Raw genomic sequence first — 15051 nt, 5'->3', positions numbered from 1 at the left:
AATCCCCGAGGGAAACTTGAGATCTTAAAATGAGATGAGAGTAAATCTTGAACCATGTGTTCCTTTTAGAGGATCCCCCTCCCCCTCTTATTATTCTATTAATATTATTTTGTATGTGTTTTTTACACTCCACACCACCTAGCAGTCTTGCCAATTATTATAACCGGCCAATGTATATCACAAGGAATATGTTTCTAGGAAAACGGGGACCCGTGCGGTAGTGGTTTAAGGTTAAATGGGAATGAAAGATGTACTCAGAACTACGCAACCTTTTACATAAAATGCTCTTAAAAGCCATTATGAATATGATACTGTAGACAAGAACAGTCAAGAGTTTAGGATAACAGCAGCCATACCACAGGCACTTCATTTACCTGGAGCTAAGTATGTTGGGGCTCAGCCATTACTTGGATGGGAGACCAACCAGGAAAAGCTTGGATTGCTGCTAGAACAGGTGTTTGTGAGGCCAGCAGGGGTCACTTACCCTGTGGTCTCTGTGTGTGTTTTCCGGTGCCCCAGTAAAATGATAGGGAACACTGTCCTGTAAAAATGGCGCAGTCCTCCAGATAAGATGTTAAATTAGGGTTCTCTATGGTCATAAATGATCCTTGGGCATCCTTTGTAAACAGTATGGCATATCCTGATATCCTGGTTAAACTACCCACCATGGCCTAGTCATTCTGCCCCATAATCATCTCCTGTCTCTAATTGACTACCTTTCTCTCATCCCTTAAGCAGCTAATGTGTGGTGAGCATGCTGGCGTAAAATGGCTGCCGTTCCATCATCTGGTGGATGCTGCACATTTACTGGTGGTTGAAGTGGCTCCTCATTCTCTGCATAAAGCTATTTGAGTAGTGAGACAAGTGCTATATACTGTAAATCTTAAAGAATTACCATTAATATTATTAGGATGTCTGAACTGCAACAGCAGGAGTCTTTCCTTACCAAGTGTTGTTTTGACCAGGTCACCTATCCATCCATTTTCTGAGCTCCAGTGAGGTGCAGACTTTACTGGCTACATTAGCTGTAAGGCAAAAAATCAACCCTGGATGGAGCACAAGTCCATCATCACATCCACTCACCGTTACCTGGTCAGTTCTCTTCACTAAAGTAACACTCTGATTGGTCTGAATCCTGGATTATCCATGCAGCCATGAAGAGACCGTCCATATTCCACACAGAATGGCGTTTGGTACTTGACGTGAGGCAGCTGCTCTTAACTCCGTATAATCATGCACTATAAATCCTAATTTTAGTTAGTATTAGTTTTTCAAGTGAACACAAGTGAGCAGTATCAAAACAATATGAAATCGAATGAATACTATCAAAGAAATTATACAAAACAAATAATGAGATTACATTTATGGGTACATTGATACTGATAGTTGTGGTATGGGGATGATAAAAACACTAAGGTGCTGTTTTGGCCATTTGTAGCGTATGATGACCCATACAGTTATCACCTTGCAATCTTAAAAGCATTTAGTTATTAGTCAATTGATGCCCTGTCATTCCTGTTGTTAAAGTGTTTAATACAATCGTAATAAACATCCAACATCTTAATATGAAGCTGGAACACGTGGAATCCATGAAAGGAACAGTGTGCTCATCTCCAAAAGGAAGGTGACCAGAATGACAAGTTGTCGCATATAAAAAAGTGAATGAGACTTTTGGGTCTCACATTGCCAGCAGTGTAGATTAGAAGACCAAGCCTAGCTACTCCATTAGTGTTTATTGCACATTCTCCTTATTTTTTTGCAGGCTTCTCCAGTTTTTTCCCCTCCTGTTTTATGCATGTCTGGTTGAATGGCTACCTCTTACGGTAGTAAGAAGTGTGTGTATAGGTGTAAGCAAGCCATAATGTTTAAAGTTTTAACTTGTTTCAATTTTAATTACAGGGTCCTTGAATGTTCAGCCATCCATAGGTAGCTGTCAAGGATATGACCAGATTTAAACTGTGAAACTAAAGTCTAGTTTAAAAAACACACACAAAAAAAACTGAATGGCATATTTGCATTAGGCAGGTTTAGTCAATGAATGGATGCATGGTTAATTAAAATGTATTAAATGAGTGTTCATGATGGCGTTTTCAACCTTTTTACCATTCAGGTATGCTATTGTGGCATTCAAAATGATTACTGGAGTGGTTAATAAGTTTAAAAAAAAAAACAAAAAACAAAACCAAGGAATAGTTTAGATAGAGGAAGTTTTGCAAACGGAATTGACTGCGGCCACACGCTTTATTTTTTTTTTATATATCTCAACATTTCTCACTTTTACATTTCTTGGTATCAGGTGATACAGTTAGGTCCATAAATATTTGGACAGAGACAACTTTTCTCTAATTTTGGTTCTGTACATTACCACAATGAATTTTAAATGAAACAACTCAGATGCAGTTGAAGTGCAGACTTTCAGCTTTAATTCAGTGGGTTGAACAAAAAGATTGTATAAAAATGTGAGGCAACTAAAGCATTTTTTTTAACACAATCCTTTCATTTCAGGGGCTCAAAAGTAATTGGACAAATTAAATAACTGGAAATAAAATGTTCATTTCTAATACTTGGTTGAAAACCCTTTGCTGGCAATGACAGCCTGAAGTCTTGAACTCATGGACATCACCACATGCTGGGTTTCCTCCTTTTTAATGCTCTGACAGGCCTTTACTGCAGCGACTTTCAGTTGCTGTTTGTTTGTGGGCCTTTCTGTCCGAAGTTTAGTCTTCAACAAGTGAAATGCCTGCTCAATTGGGTTAAGATCAGGTGACTGACTTGGCCATTCAAGAATTTTCCACTTCTTTGCTTTAATAAACTCCTGGGTTGCTTTGACTGTATGTTTTGGGTTATTGTCCATCTGTATCATGAAATGCCGCCCAATCAATTTGACTGCATTTAGCTGGATTTGAGCAGACAGTATGTCTCTGAACACCTCAGAATTCATTCGGCTGCTTCTGTCCTGTGTCACATCATCAATAAACACTAGTGTCCCAGTGCCACTGGCAGCCATGCACGCCCAAGCCATCACACTGCCTTACTCCACCGTGTTTTACAGATGATGTGGTATGCTTTGGATAATGAGCTGTTCCACGCCTTCTCCATACTTTTTCTTGCCATCATTCTGGTAGAGGTTGATCTTGGTTTCATCTGTCCAAAGAATGTTTTTCCAGAACTGTGCTGGCTTTTTAGATGTTCTTTAGCAAAGTCCAATCTAGCCTTTCTATTCTTGAGGCTTATGAGTGGCTTGCACCTTGCAGTGCACCCTCTGTATTTACTTTCATGCAGTCTTCTCTTTATGGTAGACTTGGATATCGATACGCCTACCCCTGGAGAGTGTTGTTCACTTGGTTGGCTGTTGTGAAGGGGTTTCTCTTCACCATGGAAATGATTCTGCGATCATCCACCACTGTTGTCTTCCGTGGATGTCCAGGTCTTTTTGCTTGCTGAGTTCACCAGTGCTTGCTTTCTTTCTCAGGATGTACCAAACTGTAGATTTTGCCACTCGTAATATTGTAGCAATTTCTCGGATGGGTTTTTCTGTTTTCCCAGCTTAAGGATGGCTTCTTTCACCTGCATGGAGAGCTCCTTTGACCGCATGTTGTCTGTTCACAGCAAAATCTTCCACATGCAAGCATCACACCTCAAATCAACTCCAGGCCTTTTATCTGCTTAACGATTAATAACATAACGACAGACTTGCCCAAACCTTCCTATAAAATAGCCTTTGAGTCAATTGTCCAATTACTTTTGAGCCCCTGAAATGAAGGGATTGTGTTAAAAATGCTTTAGTTGCCTCACATTTTTATACAATCTTTTTGTTCAACCCACTGAATTAAAGCTGAAAGTCTGCACTTCAACTGCATCTGAGTTGTTTCATTTAAAATTCATTGTGGTAATGTACAGAACCAAAATTAGAAAAAAGTTGTCTCTGTCCAAATATTTATGGACCTAATTGTAATTGTAGGTTCAGTATTTGCATTTGGACTTAATCGATAATAAGGCATTATATGTCTAAGTAGAATGGAAAATAAAATGGTAGTCATTAAAAGGCAGCACATTGAACACATTTTATAAGTGGTCAGAAACTTGTAAATAACTCATGAAAGAATACATTTACGTTAAAACCAGCACACCATTGTTTTTCTTGTGAAATTCCCAATAAGTCTGATGTGTCACATGACCCTCTTCCTATTGAAAAAACAAAAGTTGGATCCAAAATGGCCACCATGTTCACCACCCATCTTGAAAAGTTTTGCCCCTCACATATACTAATGTGCCACAAACAGGAAGTTAATATCATCAACCATTCCCATTTTATTAAGGTGTATCCATATAAATGGTCCACCCTGTAGTAAACATTTATTAGGATAGTATTAACTAAGAAGCAAGAAAAGTCAAGACAACATGTTGTCCATTAAGGTTTAAAATGTAATAAAACATTTTCAGTCTGAATTTAATACTTATACAGACATACAGTAAGTAATCACATCTACCCAAAGCATATTATGTAGACATTGGTGGATGTTGAAGTGGTTCCCTTATGTGTAGCATCCATGGCAGCCATTTATGCGCTAGTGCGCTCACCACACATTAGCTGTGATGGGTGAGATAAAGAGTTAGCCAATAAGAGACAAGGACTAATTAGGGGGGCAGAATAACCAGCCTGTGGTGGGGATATATCCATGCCATCGAGAAACGGCCTACTCTTTTTGAAGAATGCCCAGGGATCTTTTATGATGACAGTGAGTCAGGATCAAAGGACAGCACCTTTTGTCATTGCTAATGGGGTATTGTAATCGATGTTGGCCTACCAAGCCCCTCATCCAGCAACAACCAAAGCTTTTTCATGGATGGAGAAAGGTTCTAGAGAACGGTTGGCACAAGGAGTAAATAAGTATTTTCTGGGCGACTTGAAAATGGGCTGGAAGTCTTTGCATTGCAGCCAATATTGAGTTCTCAAGATGCTTTGGAGGAGTGATTGTTTTAATGGCTGAATAAAGCTGGTAACCATTGTGGACAAAGATCATGAAGCAGTTTGTAAACTGTGCTATGTGTGAAGCGGAGGTTTGAAGGTTACTTAAAAATGGATCAGAATCCTGTGCAGTGTAGTCAGTAGTGGCAGTACTTTCAAATAGCCAGCATTATGTCAAGCTGCGTTTTAAACCTGATGTAGACTTCCTGCAAGAAAAATACTGTCATGTTGGCTCTAATCTAACCAGTTTTATGAAGTGCCCATCATTTCTGCTCCTACTGTCATCGGAACACTTGATAGCAGTTTGAGGTGCCGCCACATTTGGTGTATTTTTGTCATGTGTAAATTCTTTCACTTTATAATTCCTGTGCATAGCTGTCACTCTAATGTTCAATGTTAGAAGTAACTTACATTTGTTTCCCTCTAAGGTCTCTTTTGGAGTTTCTTAAACACTCTTCCTTGAAATGGATAGCAGTTTAAAACTAAATGGATACTAGTGACTCCCTAAATTTGCCAACTCTGTCAGTCATTTTTAGCCCTAATGTACACAATGGCTAACAAGTATGTGGGCAGCTCTATAAAAGCAGGTGTTCAGAATAGCCACAGGGTCTAGATGAGGCATCTGCTGGTAATTCTAGTCTCGCTGCAATGTGTCACCCCGTGCGCTCTGACAGCTTTCACTCATTATTCAAGTTGCATTTTATTTTTCTTCCCTTTCAAGAAGAGTGTCTACCAAAATTACACAGAGGATCAGGTTATGGAATGTGTGCGGATGTTAACTAGCGATCTCAGAACCTTAATGTATGCTCTAGTTTGTGTACATCATGTAGGGGTGTGTGCATGTGTGTTTAAAATTATGTTTTATAGTGTGTGGCGGTGCTGGGTTAAAAATAACCGTTTAGGTGGCAGGTTTCAATAAATGGGTTATGGCGCTGTAACAGTTTTACAGTGTACTCTAACTCTTGTCTATATTAAGTGCTTTTCCTCCTGACACACAACCTGTGGGCCAGTAGAAAAATAATACAATTTGGAGACAGCCATTATCAGAAGTGTTTGCCCAAATGCTCTTCATAATCATTGCTCTGTGTGACTATGAATAGTAAAAGTAATTACAAAAAAATCAACTTTGTTTTTTTTAATCCACTTTCTAAATGATCAGGTTTTAGGAGTGGTCAGGTTTAATATTATTCCTGCCGAGAGTACTGTAATATTTTACATTGTGAATGTTTACGTGCATGGTTTATCATCTGTATTAATGATTCCATTTTGAACCGTGGAAAACTTCTAAATGTGGTTAAAACCTTGTGCCCCCCAGCAGCCCCTTAGCCAGAGGGATGAGCTGACCAGTGCACTGTTTTGCTGCCTGAACAGAAAGTAATTATTTTAAAATAACTGAATTGCCATATTTGGCCGGATTTTAATTATCATATCTCTTCTACTGTTTAAGTTGTTGCCTCTAACCGAACTTATAAAAGAGCTCTAAATACATGAAAAATGTCTAATGCTGCCAGTAAGCTTCAGGGCAGTGAAAGGAAAAACAAAGATTTTAACTAGCGCCTCTTTCCAAACAGTTAATTTAGGGAGACAGTATTAATTGATACAAAGTTTACAGTAGGACTTATTATTGAAAGGTGCTATTTAAATGATTTTAGATCAGTGGTTCTCAAACTGTGGGGCTGGCCCCCTTAGGGGGGCACGAAGTAACAAAAAGGAGGGTGCAAAGATGTGAAAAAAAAGAAAACAAGAATCGAAAATATGAAAAATACATCTACTGAAACCAAAACAAATTTACTTCTACTTCTACTACATTCTGATACTAGAAAAATAAATATAGAGTTGGTTAAATATCGATAAAAGTTAAGTAGGTATAATTAAACATGCATCTATTATATATCATTAATTAAAAAAGAACAAATTGGTATTAGTGAGTTCCTTTAAAAAAAAAACGTTAGTGGGGAGCGATTAAAACTGTTATGAAAACCCTGGTCGCAAATACGTAAAGGTTGAGAAACGTTGTTTTAGATTTACATTAAAGTTCACATGGACACGAGCGAGGGTTGCTCAGTTATGTACAGTACAATACAATGCAATACAATTTATTTTTGTATAGCCCAAAATCACATAAGAAGTGCTGAAATGAGCTTTAACGAGCCCTGCCTTTTGACAGCCCCCCAGCCTTGACTCTCTAAGAAGACAAGGAAAAACTCCCCAAAACAACCCTTGAAGGGAAAAAATGGAAGAAACCTTGGAAAAGGCAGTCCAAAGAGAGACCCCTTTCCAGGTAGGTTGGGCGTGCAGTGGGTGTCAAAATGAAATGGGGGTCAATGCAATACAATACAATACAATACACAGAACAGAACAAATCCTCAATACAGTATAAAAAATAAAAAAAATACAAGTATGGAGCAGAATTTAACATTAGATGATATCACATAATCATACATAATCAATAATGTATTCATATGCAATGCTGGCTCTCGACTTCAGGGCCTCACAGTTTGACTACAACATGTTCACCATCTAGATGGAGCTTCCACACTCTCCCAGTAAATTCCAGTATTCTTCCACATCACACACAGAAAACCTACAAGGTTTGATTAGTAGCCTAGCTTGAATAAAGTAAGAAAGTTGGTGGGTGCCTGGATTTGCTCAGATTCATTCTTGTATCCAGTCTGGCATAAGGTGTGAATTTCAGTGACCATGTAGGAAGTTTCTCTTTACACAGAGAACCGTCGATACCTTAAATACGTTACCAAGTAGTGTGGAAGAAAGTAAGACTTTAGGGACTTTCAAAACTCAACTTGAAATTATTTTAGAAGAATTGAGTGAATAGCACTGGCACACTTTCTTGGGATGAATGGCCTGTTTTCATCTAGATTCATCTAGATCTAATGTGGTAAAAATGGACTGAAGACAGTAGGGTCAGGAAATGGGTAATCAACCCTTATAAAATTCTCCCCAAACTCGGTTTGCCATTGTGAATTCTTCTGTAAACTATTGCATGTTGAAAATTTATGTCAAGTTTTACACTATTGCATACTCTAAAGAGCTGATTTTTGGGGGAGCTTTTTATGACACTTTGAGAAATACTATTATACAAATATATTTTTTGTGTTTCTTAAGACCATATAGTTTCTAGGGATGGCCAAGAAAATAAATGTAATCTCATGTTTATGCATAACAGAGAGAAGAAAGTTTGATATAGTAGAACCCATTGGCGACCAATGCTGTACAACAGCATACAATGTTAGAAATGTCCTTGGAGAAAAGAAAATCTCACGCATCCAAAACACATGCATTTTTTGCTAAGATTAAATAAAATGGCGACTTCAGAAGAATTCAGTGCACATTCTAAACAGGAAGTGCATTGTTAGCAATAGTATGCTTTTGAACTGAAGACAGAACTCTTGACCAATGAATAAGGTGGATCTTCACTTTTGGGTGGAGTAGTCCTTAAAAGAATCATACTTGACCCATGCAGTATTTCTTGTAAAGCTGTAAGGTACTTGTCTCCATGAATTGCATATTATTCAAATATTTTGGTCTCTTTTATGAAAAAGGTTTTTTTTTCTTTTGTTTATTTGTTAATCATTTTGTAAAGCTCTGGCCTCCCAGCATGGCCGAGCACTGCCAAGATGGAGACCAGCTACCTGCAAACCCAGTTTCAGATATAGATTAATGATAGGATTCTGTATTGTGCACAGTGTATTGTAAGGTTAACTTTAGGTAAATTTCAGTCTGCCGCCAAATCTTAAAATTAAAGGTCTGAGTTTTAAATGACTTGTTACTAGTCATAGATGTTAGCATCCTGTTATATTTTGAACCCTTCTTCTTTTTTGACTTTTGAGCACAAATTACGCCACAGCAGATCTGAATAACAATCCTCTCTTAGTGGGATAATCTTCCATTTGGGGATTGCTACTATTTATTTATTTTTTTAAAGCAACGTTAAACTTAATAACAATCTTAATTCTATAAATGAAACTCACAGGTCCAGAGTTGTAGGTTCAAATCCAGCACCTTGTCCGAGTCTCTGTGGAGTTGGAACATTCTCTCCATGTCTGCTTGTTTCTCTGGGCACTCAGACACATAGATTTCGTTAAACAAAAGAGTGTATGTTAGTGGGTGGGCATGAGTTAATCATTGAGGAACATTTTATGTTGGTCAAAATCATTATATTGTTAGCATTTTTAATGTGACTATTTCCTGACTGAATGACTATAGCTTGAACAAGCTTTCCATCTTTTAACTGTTTTTAGTAAATCTACTATGGTTAAATTATAACATTTTTTGTCACAAAGACAACATGCTGACTTGAGTGCAACCAACAACCAAACATCTAAACATTACCAACATTCTCGACAAATGTTAAGACTCGTATATGTAAATTGTTTGGAGCGTTTATTAGAGATTTCCATCAAGAATGACAAATGTGTGCATTTACAATTAATGGAAAGAATATCTTTTACAATAATGAAAGAAGTCCAACTAATGAACAATTGTAGTGTGTCATAAAGGTCAAAAATGGGTCAATATAACACATCCAATTAGAAACTAATTTTAGTTGCATCAGACCTAAAGCATCAGTGTCCTCATTTAATGAAAGGTCACTCACTTTCTGGCGCCCACTCTCTGTTCACCACTTACATCTTTCCTTTACATACAACATCTTCTTCTAGGTTGTTTTGACTTTATGTTGCTGTTCCTATTTAAAACTTTTTTTTGATATTCAATATATATTTATCTGGATTATGAAGTAACATGAGATTTGTGTTATTGCTTTCTGAGGGAAAAAAAAAACAAATTACAGTTGATGTGCTTCAGATACCTGATTTTTTTCAAAATGATACAAGTAATAATTTGACATAATATTCCAAAGCATCCAAACTTGTTTGTCAGCATACAAACACAGGTGTCAAACGTCAGTCCTGCAGGGCTGCAGGTTTTCATTCTAACCATCTTCTTCATTAGTGACCAGTTTTGGCTGCTAATTAACTTCTTTTGCCTTCATTTTAATTGACTTGACTCAGGCCTCTTAATTGTGTCTTTTTCCTTAATGAACAGCCAAACAATAATGAGACACAAAACAAGCCATCACACGACTAGCTCACCTGTGCCTATCATACAATATATGAAAATAAAAGAAAGGTGATGGTCACAGTAAGGATGTTCTGCTCACGTCACATTTTGATGATTTTCTTAGAATAAATCAGAAAAATCAACAGTGTTGGAAATATCTGCTGTGGCAGAATGAGCGCACCAACAAGCCATGGAATTAAATAACAGGTTTAATTAACAGCAACAATCAGCTTCTCATTAAGAGATTGGTTGGAATTTGAAATCCCAGTTTAGCTGGTCATCTTTTGGCTCGTTTCACATTTCATTTCTGTTTGACTGCCATTTAATGAAAAAACAAATCAATCTTTCAAAACAGGGCTATTAAAATGAAGGAAAAAAGTTAATCAACTGTGAAAACTGATCACTAATTAGGAAAAGTGTCAGAATGAAAACCTGCAGCCACTGCGGCCCTACAGGACCCGAGTTCGACACCCCTGGTGTAGAGGATGAAATTTCAAAATCATCAAAGCCTGTAAGAAATGCAGACAACTTCAATAATTATATTTTTGTTGTTTCACTATTGTAATTAAATTAAGACCGGGTGTTAAGGTGCTTAGGGGGTTAGCACTCATGGCGATTGTTTTAATACCTAATGCTGAGATTTTATATTCAATCCTAACTGTAATGGCTTTGTTTCTGGATATCCTATTTGATCCCATGATTCCCTCAATGTAGCGGCACAGTGGTGCAGTGGTAGCGCTGCTGCCTCGCAGTAAGGAGGCCTGGGTTTGCTTCCCGAGTCCTCCCTGCGTGGAGTTTGCATATTCTCCCCTTGTCTGTGTGGGTTTCCTCCAGGTACTCCCGTTCCTCCCACAGTCCAAAGACATGCAGGTTAGGTGTATTGGGGATTTTAAATTGTCCCTAGTGTGTGCTTGTTGTGTGTGTGCGTGCTCCCTGTGGTGGGCTGGCACCCTGTGTTGCTGGGATTGGCCCTGTAGTTAGGATATAATGGGTTGGATAATGGATAGATGGATGGATTCTCTCAATGTCCTTTTTTTAAATTTAAATGTGGACATGATGAATGCGTATTAGTGATGAGCGAGCACCAAAGTGTTCGGGTATTTGGTCTGAACACATCGCGATGTTCGTGTGCTCTACCGAGCACCCGAGTATAATGTAAGTCAATGGGAGACAACCAGGCACCCCCTGCTCTTCAGAGGGGAGGGTGCCTGGTCCATTGGAAAAGGTCAGAAAGTGACAGAAACACCACCCAAATGGACCGGGAACAGCATGGGGAAGATGTCTGGATGCATCTTGGACTCCCAAGTCGCTGCTGGGAACCAGGTTGTCCGAGTTGTACGCCACTTTTACAGACTAACAAAAAAAAATGCCCAAAAATCAATTTTACAGGAAAACTGACGCTCTAAAACATGATATGCCAGTGCCTGCAGGTGAGCTGATGCTCTAAAACATGATATGACAATGCCTGCATATATAGCAGCCGATAACGTGTTCCGGCCAGCCAATCACTGTAATGCCAGCACCTGACAAGGCTACTGGCATTACAGTGAGGGCAGTACTTACCTGCCCCTTGATTGGCTGTCTCCAACCCGCAAAACGTGCGGGGCGGAGACTCGAACATGGCGCATGAGCACACGTGGTGCTTGTTCGAGTAATGCCATGCTCCGAGCATAGCGATGCTTGAGCCGAACACATGTTCGGCCGAGCATGCTCGCTCATCACTAATGTGTATGTGTGTATGTCTGAATTGTGATGGACTATTGCTACAACCAAGACCACAACTTCAGCTTGTTAGTTTGAATCATTGCAGTTGTTCTAAAGGAGAGTCTAAGCAAACAGGGTTGGTGAGCTTGTTGGGATGAACTGCCTGTTCTCGCCACAATTGTTCTAATATTCGAAATATTTGAAAACATTGAAGGTAACATGAATGGTAATGTGTCCTTTCAGAAAAAAAAACAACTTTAAATACACTGTTCAGGGTTCAGTGATGTACAGTACAGGAAACAATTCCTACCTTTAGAGAACCTACAGGATTGACAGTTGATGTATTTGTACTGAAATGATGGGTTAATAATTCCGATAACCTTAATTACTAATTCAGTAGCAACACGGCATCAAAAATGTTTTCTAATTTGCATGGCTATACTACCATCATGTCCATTTGAGACATTTTGATTTTCTGACAGCATTGTTTCCTTTGTGCTTTTTATTATAAATTCTGTTTCTAAGCTACAGACTTTCAGCATTAACTGCCATTTAGTTTCCTCCTTCCTTATGTCTCAGCAGATGAAGCCATGCATCCTGCAACAAGAACTTTCCACGGTCCAACACAGACATGGTGGTCCAAAGGTCTAAATTGTCTTCATGGCTTTTATTATTATTAGTGATAATATGGCAAAATGACTGGAACACAAATAAAAATAATAAAATGTGTTGGTTTGTTTCAGTGGCAGCCTGAGCTCAAACAAAAAATAGAAGTTGTAAGGGAGCACTGCTTTTAGTAATGGAGGGAGCATCAATGGTGAGATTAACATCTGAAAAGAGTGCGGTACTCAGTGTAGTCCTTCTTTTGTTTTTCCCCAGAAGAGCAGCTTTTAGTTCCATTCCATTACAATGGTTCTATGTTTTACAAACCTGTTCACACATTGAATTAAAGCACACTACTCAATCTGCATAGTTGTACTGAAAATTGTGCAGAACGGAAGTTTCAATACCTTTTGAATCAGAAAACCTTCAACTTTTTTAGGAATGTTTCCCTCCTGGACAAATGAAAGTATTTTCCATCCATCCATATGAATGTGGTTTGATAACTGTGACAGAGAAATGTCTTCAGGTAAAAGGAAAATTTAAAAGACAAGTGAAATAACAGTTTTAGGTCATTTTCACTGGACTCGGAGACCAAAAGGAGACGGCCTAATGAAGATCCATTGTCCGTTCTCTTACCTCAAGTCAAGACCAAACAAAACCCATTTATTTCTTTACTTGTTTAAAGCATTAGTGTCTTCTATAATTGTGGATTGTTTCCTTTATAAAGTCAAAGTTTGGATGCTAGTTTGACCTTGCCTCCATTTTTAATAATTTCGACATTAACATTTCATGCCACATTGCCACTGGTACAGACAGCTAGTCACAGACATCACCTCATCCGATAACATTGCAGTTTACTGTGAAACACAATTGGCAACCCAGCTGCGCCCAAGGAAACGGTAGAGAAGATAGTGAAGCCATGACATTATGAAAATTAGGTTAAACGTTTATAAAATCAAGAATGAACTAAAATAAATTGGACCTTCTCAAAAAGACATAGGCTGATGTCGACTTTTGTCAAAAGGAGGAGCTGACGATGGTAATTAACTGTAAACTGAGACCAACTGTTACGTTTTAGTTGGACTCTCGTTGTTAGAAGGAAACTTAGCTTCATTAATTTGACCAAGATTTCCTGCGTTCGAGTGAGTAGTAAGGTGCAAAAATGGCACTGACATAATGGCGAGATATCAAAGCGAATGCGTGAAGCAAAATACTCTGTGGACGAAGTTTTGCCTGTTCTCTCTGAACTGGACTATGACTTTTTGAACTCCGATTTTGATACAAGTTATCGAAAACGAATGTAAGCTTCCAACTTCAGCTGACTAGTCTCCAGCTAATTGTGGTGCTGAACAGGTTCATGTAGCTGACATGCCCACGGCAATGTTCGCCAGGAGGACTGCCACTTAACAATGATAAGAGATAGAAACCAGATTGCAATGCACGGCGACCAGTGAAGACAGCCTGGCAGCAAGCCTGCCGCACATTCTTGGCAAACTGGCAGCCACAGCATGCAGCAGCAGACGTTTTATGTTGATTTCTGTGTGAAACCATTGCTTTTCAGAAACTATGTTTTTTGGAAAAAATATTCAGCCCTCAAAGAGTTAATAAAATAAATAATAAGTACACAATAAACTCTAATGATATTCTGATAGTCTTAAGTTTCAGTTCAAATTCTGTGATAGGCAGTCATGTCATGTCATTTTCTATCCCACTTAATCCAGACCAGGGTTGTGGAGGGGGCTGGAGCCTAGCCCAGCTTGCATAGGGCACAAGGCAGGAAGAAACCCTGGGCAGGGTGGCAATTCATCGCAAGTCGAACACACACTAGGATCTATTTAGCACTTCCAATTCACCTAACCTGCATGTGTCTGGGCAGTGTGAGGAAACACATGCAGACATGGGGAGAACATTCAAACTCTTTCCCCTTACTGTGGTACCATGCCGCCCTGGAATAGACAGTGATTTTCACTTATGATGTCTTTGTACCTTGTGGTTTTCCATTCAACCAGCTTACTGAGCAGAGTTAAATTACTGTAGTTAACAGGAAATCCTTCTTTAATTAGACGTTTTAGTTTTGATTGCTGTCTGACATCAAAAATGCACAGTTGTGTGTGTTTCTTCTGTATAAAATAAAGATGTATTTAACACCTTAGTTGCAAAAACAAGTAATCCATTATTATCTTTCTTTTTTCATCTTAATTGGATGTTTAGGTTCTTCCCCTTAATTATTTCTGAATGATAGTGAAGGAACAGTGAGCAGATGAAAATGGAACTCACAATTCAACCTATAGAGAAGTCCCTGATTTTTGTATTATCAGCTCATCCTCAAGTGAATCATTCTATAAAGATAGATAGATAGAAAAATACTTATCTTTTTTTCTAAAAGCTACTTGCACATCTAGCTTATGGCTTAAAAAATATTAAAGTATACGCTTCTTGATATTTCTGTCTACAAACTGAGAACAAAAATTAAGCTGCCTAATTAAAAAAAAAAAGACTTTGCTTAAATGCATAAATTCGCTTTGATTAAACAAAAATCAGCATTCACATGTGTCATTTAAGATCCAGGGTTGCAAACTGTGGTGCTAATCAAGTACTAAACTTTTTGAAATCCCCATTCGTGATTTGAATTTTTATTGGCCACAGTATTCTGTACATTTTTTTTGGAAGTTTATTATGAGCCCATAAATCCATCC

The 15051-nt window shown here is 38.4% G+C and overlaps 1 protein-coding gene across 3 annotated transcripts in view; it reads left to right on the top strand.

The window, feature by feature from the left end:
- Positions 1-15051, top strand: part of fign (fidgetin) — a 199701-nt gene that overhangs the window by 63972 nt on the left and 120678 nt on the right. The window contains exon 3 of one of the 3 annotated variants that reach the window (XM_039757505.1): positions 12335-12397. The exons of 1 other annotated variant lie outside the window; for it this stretch is intronic. In XM_039757505.1, the coding sequence (XP_039613439.1) occupies positions 12335-12397 (63 nt within the window). Of the gene's footprint in view, positions 1-12331; positions 12398-15051 lie in introns of all 3 variants that reach the window. One more of the 3 variants, XM_039757504.1, reaches the window with a different exon arrangement.

The sequence above is a fragment of the Polypterus senegalus genome, chromosome 6 (assembly GCF_016835505.1).
Source record: "Polypterus senegalus isolate Bchr_013 chromosome 6, ASM1683550v1, whole genome shotgun sequence".
NCBI classification, from domain to species: Eukaryota; Metazoa; Chordata; class Cladistia; order Polypteriformes; family Polypteridae; genus Polypterus; species Polypterus senegalus.
Note: the sequence above shows the minus strand (reverse complement) of the source record. Positions and strands in the feature narration are given on the sequence as shown.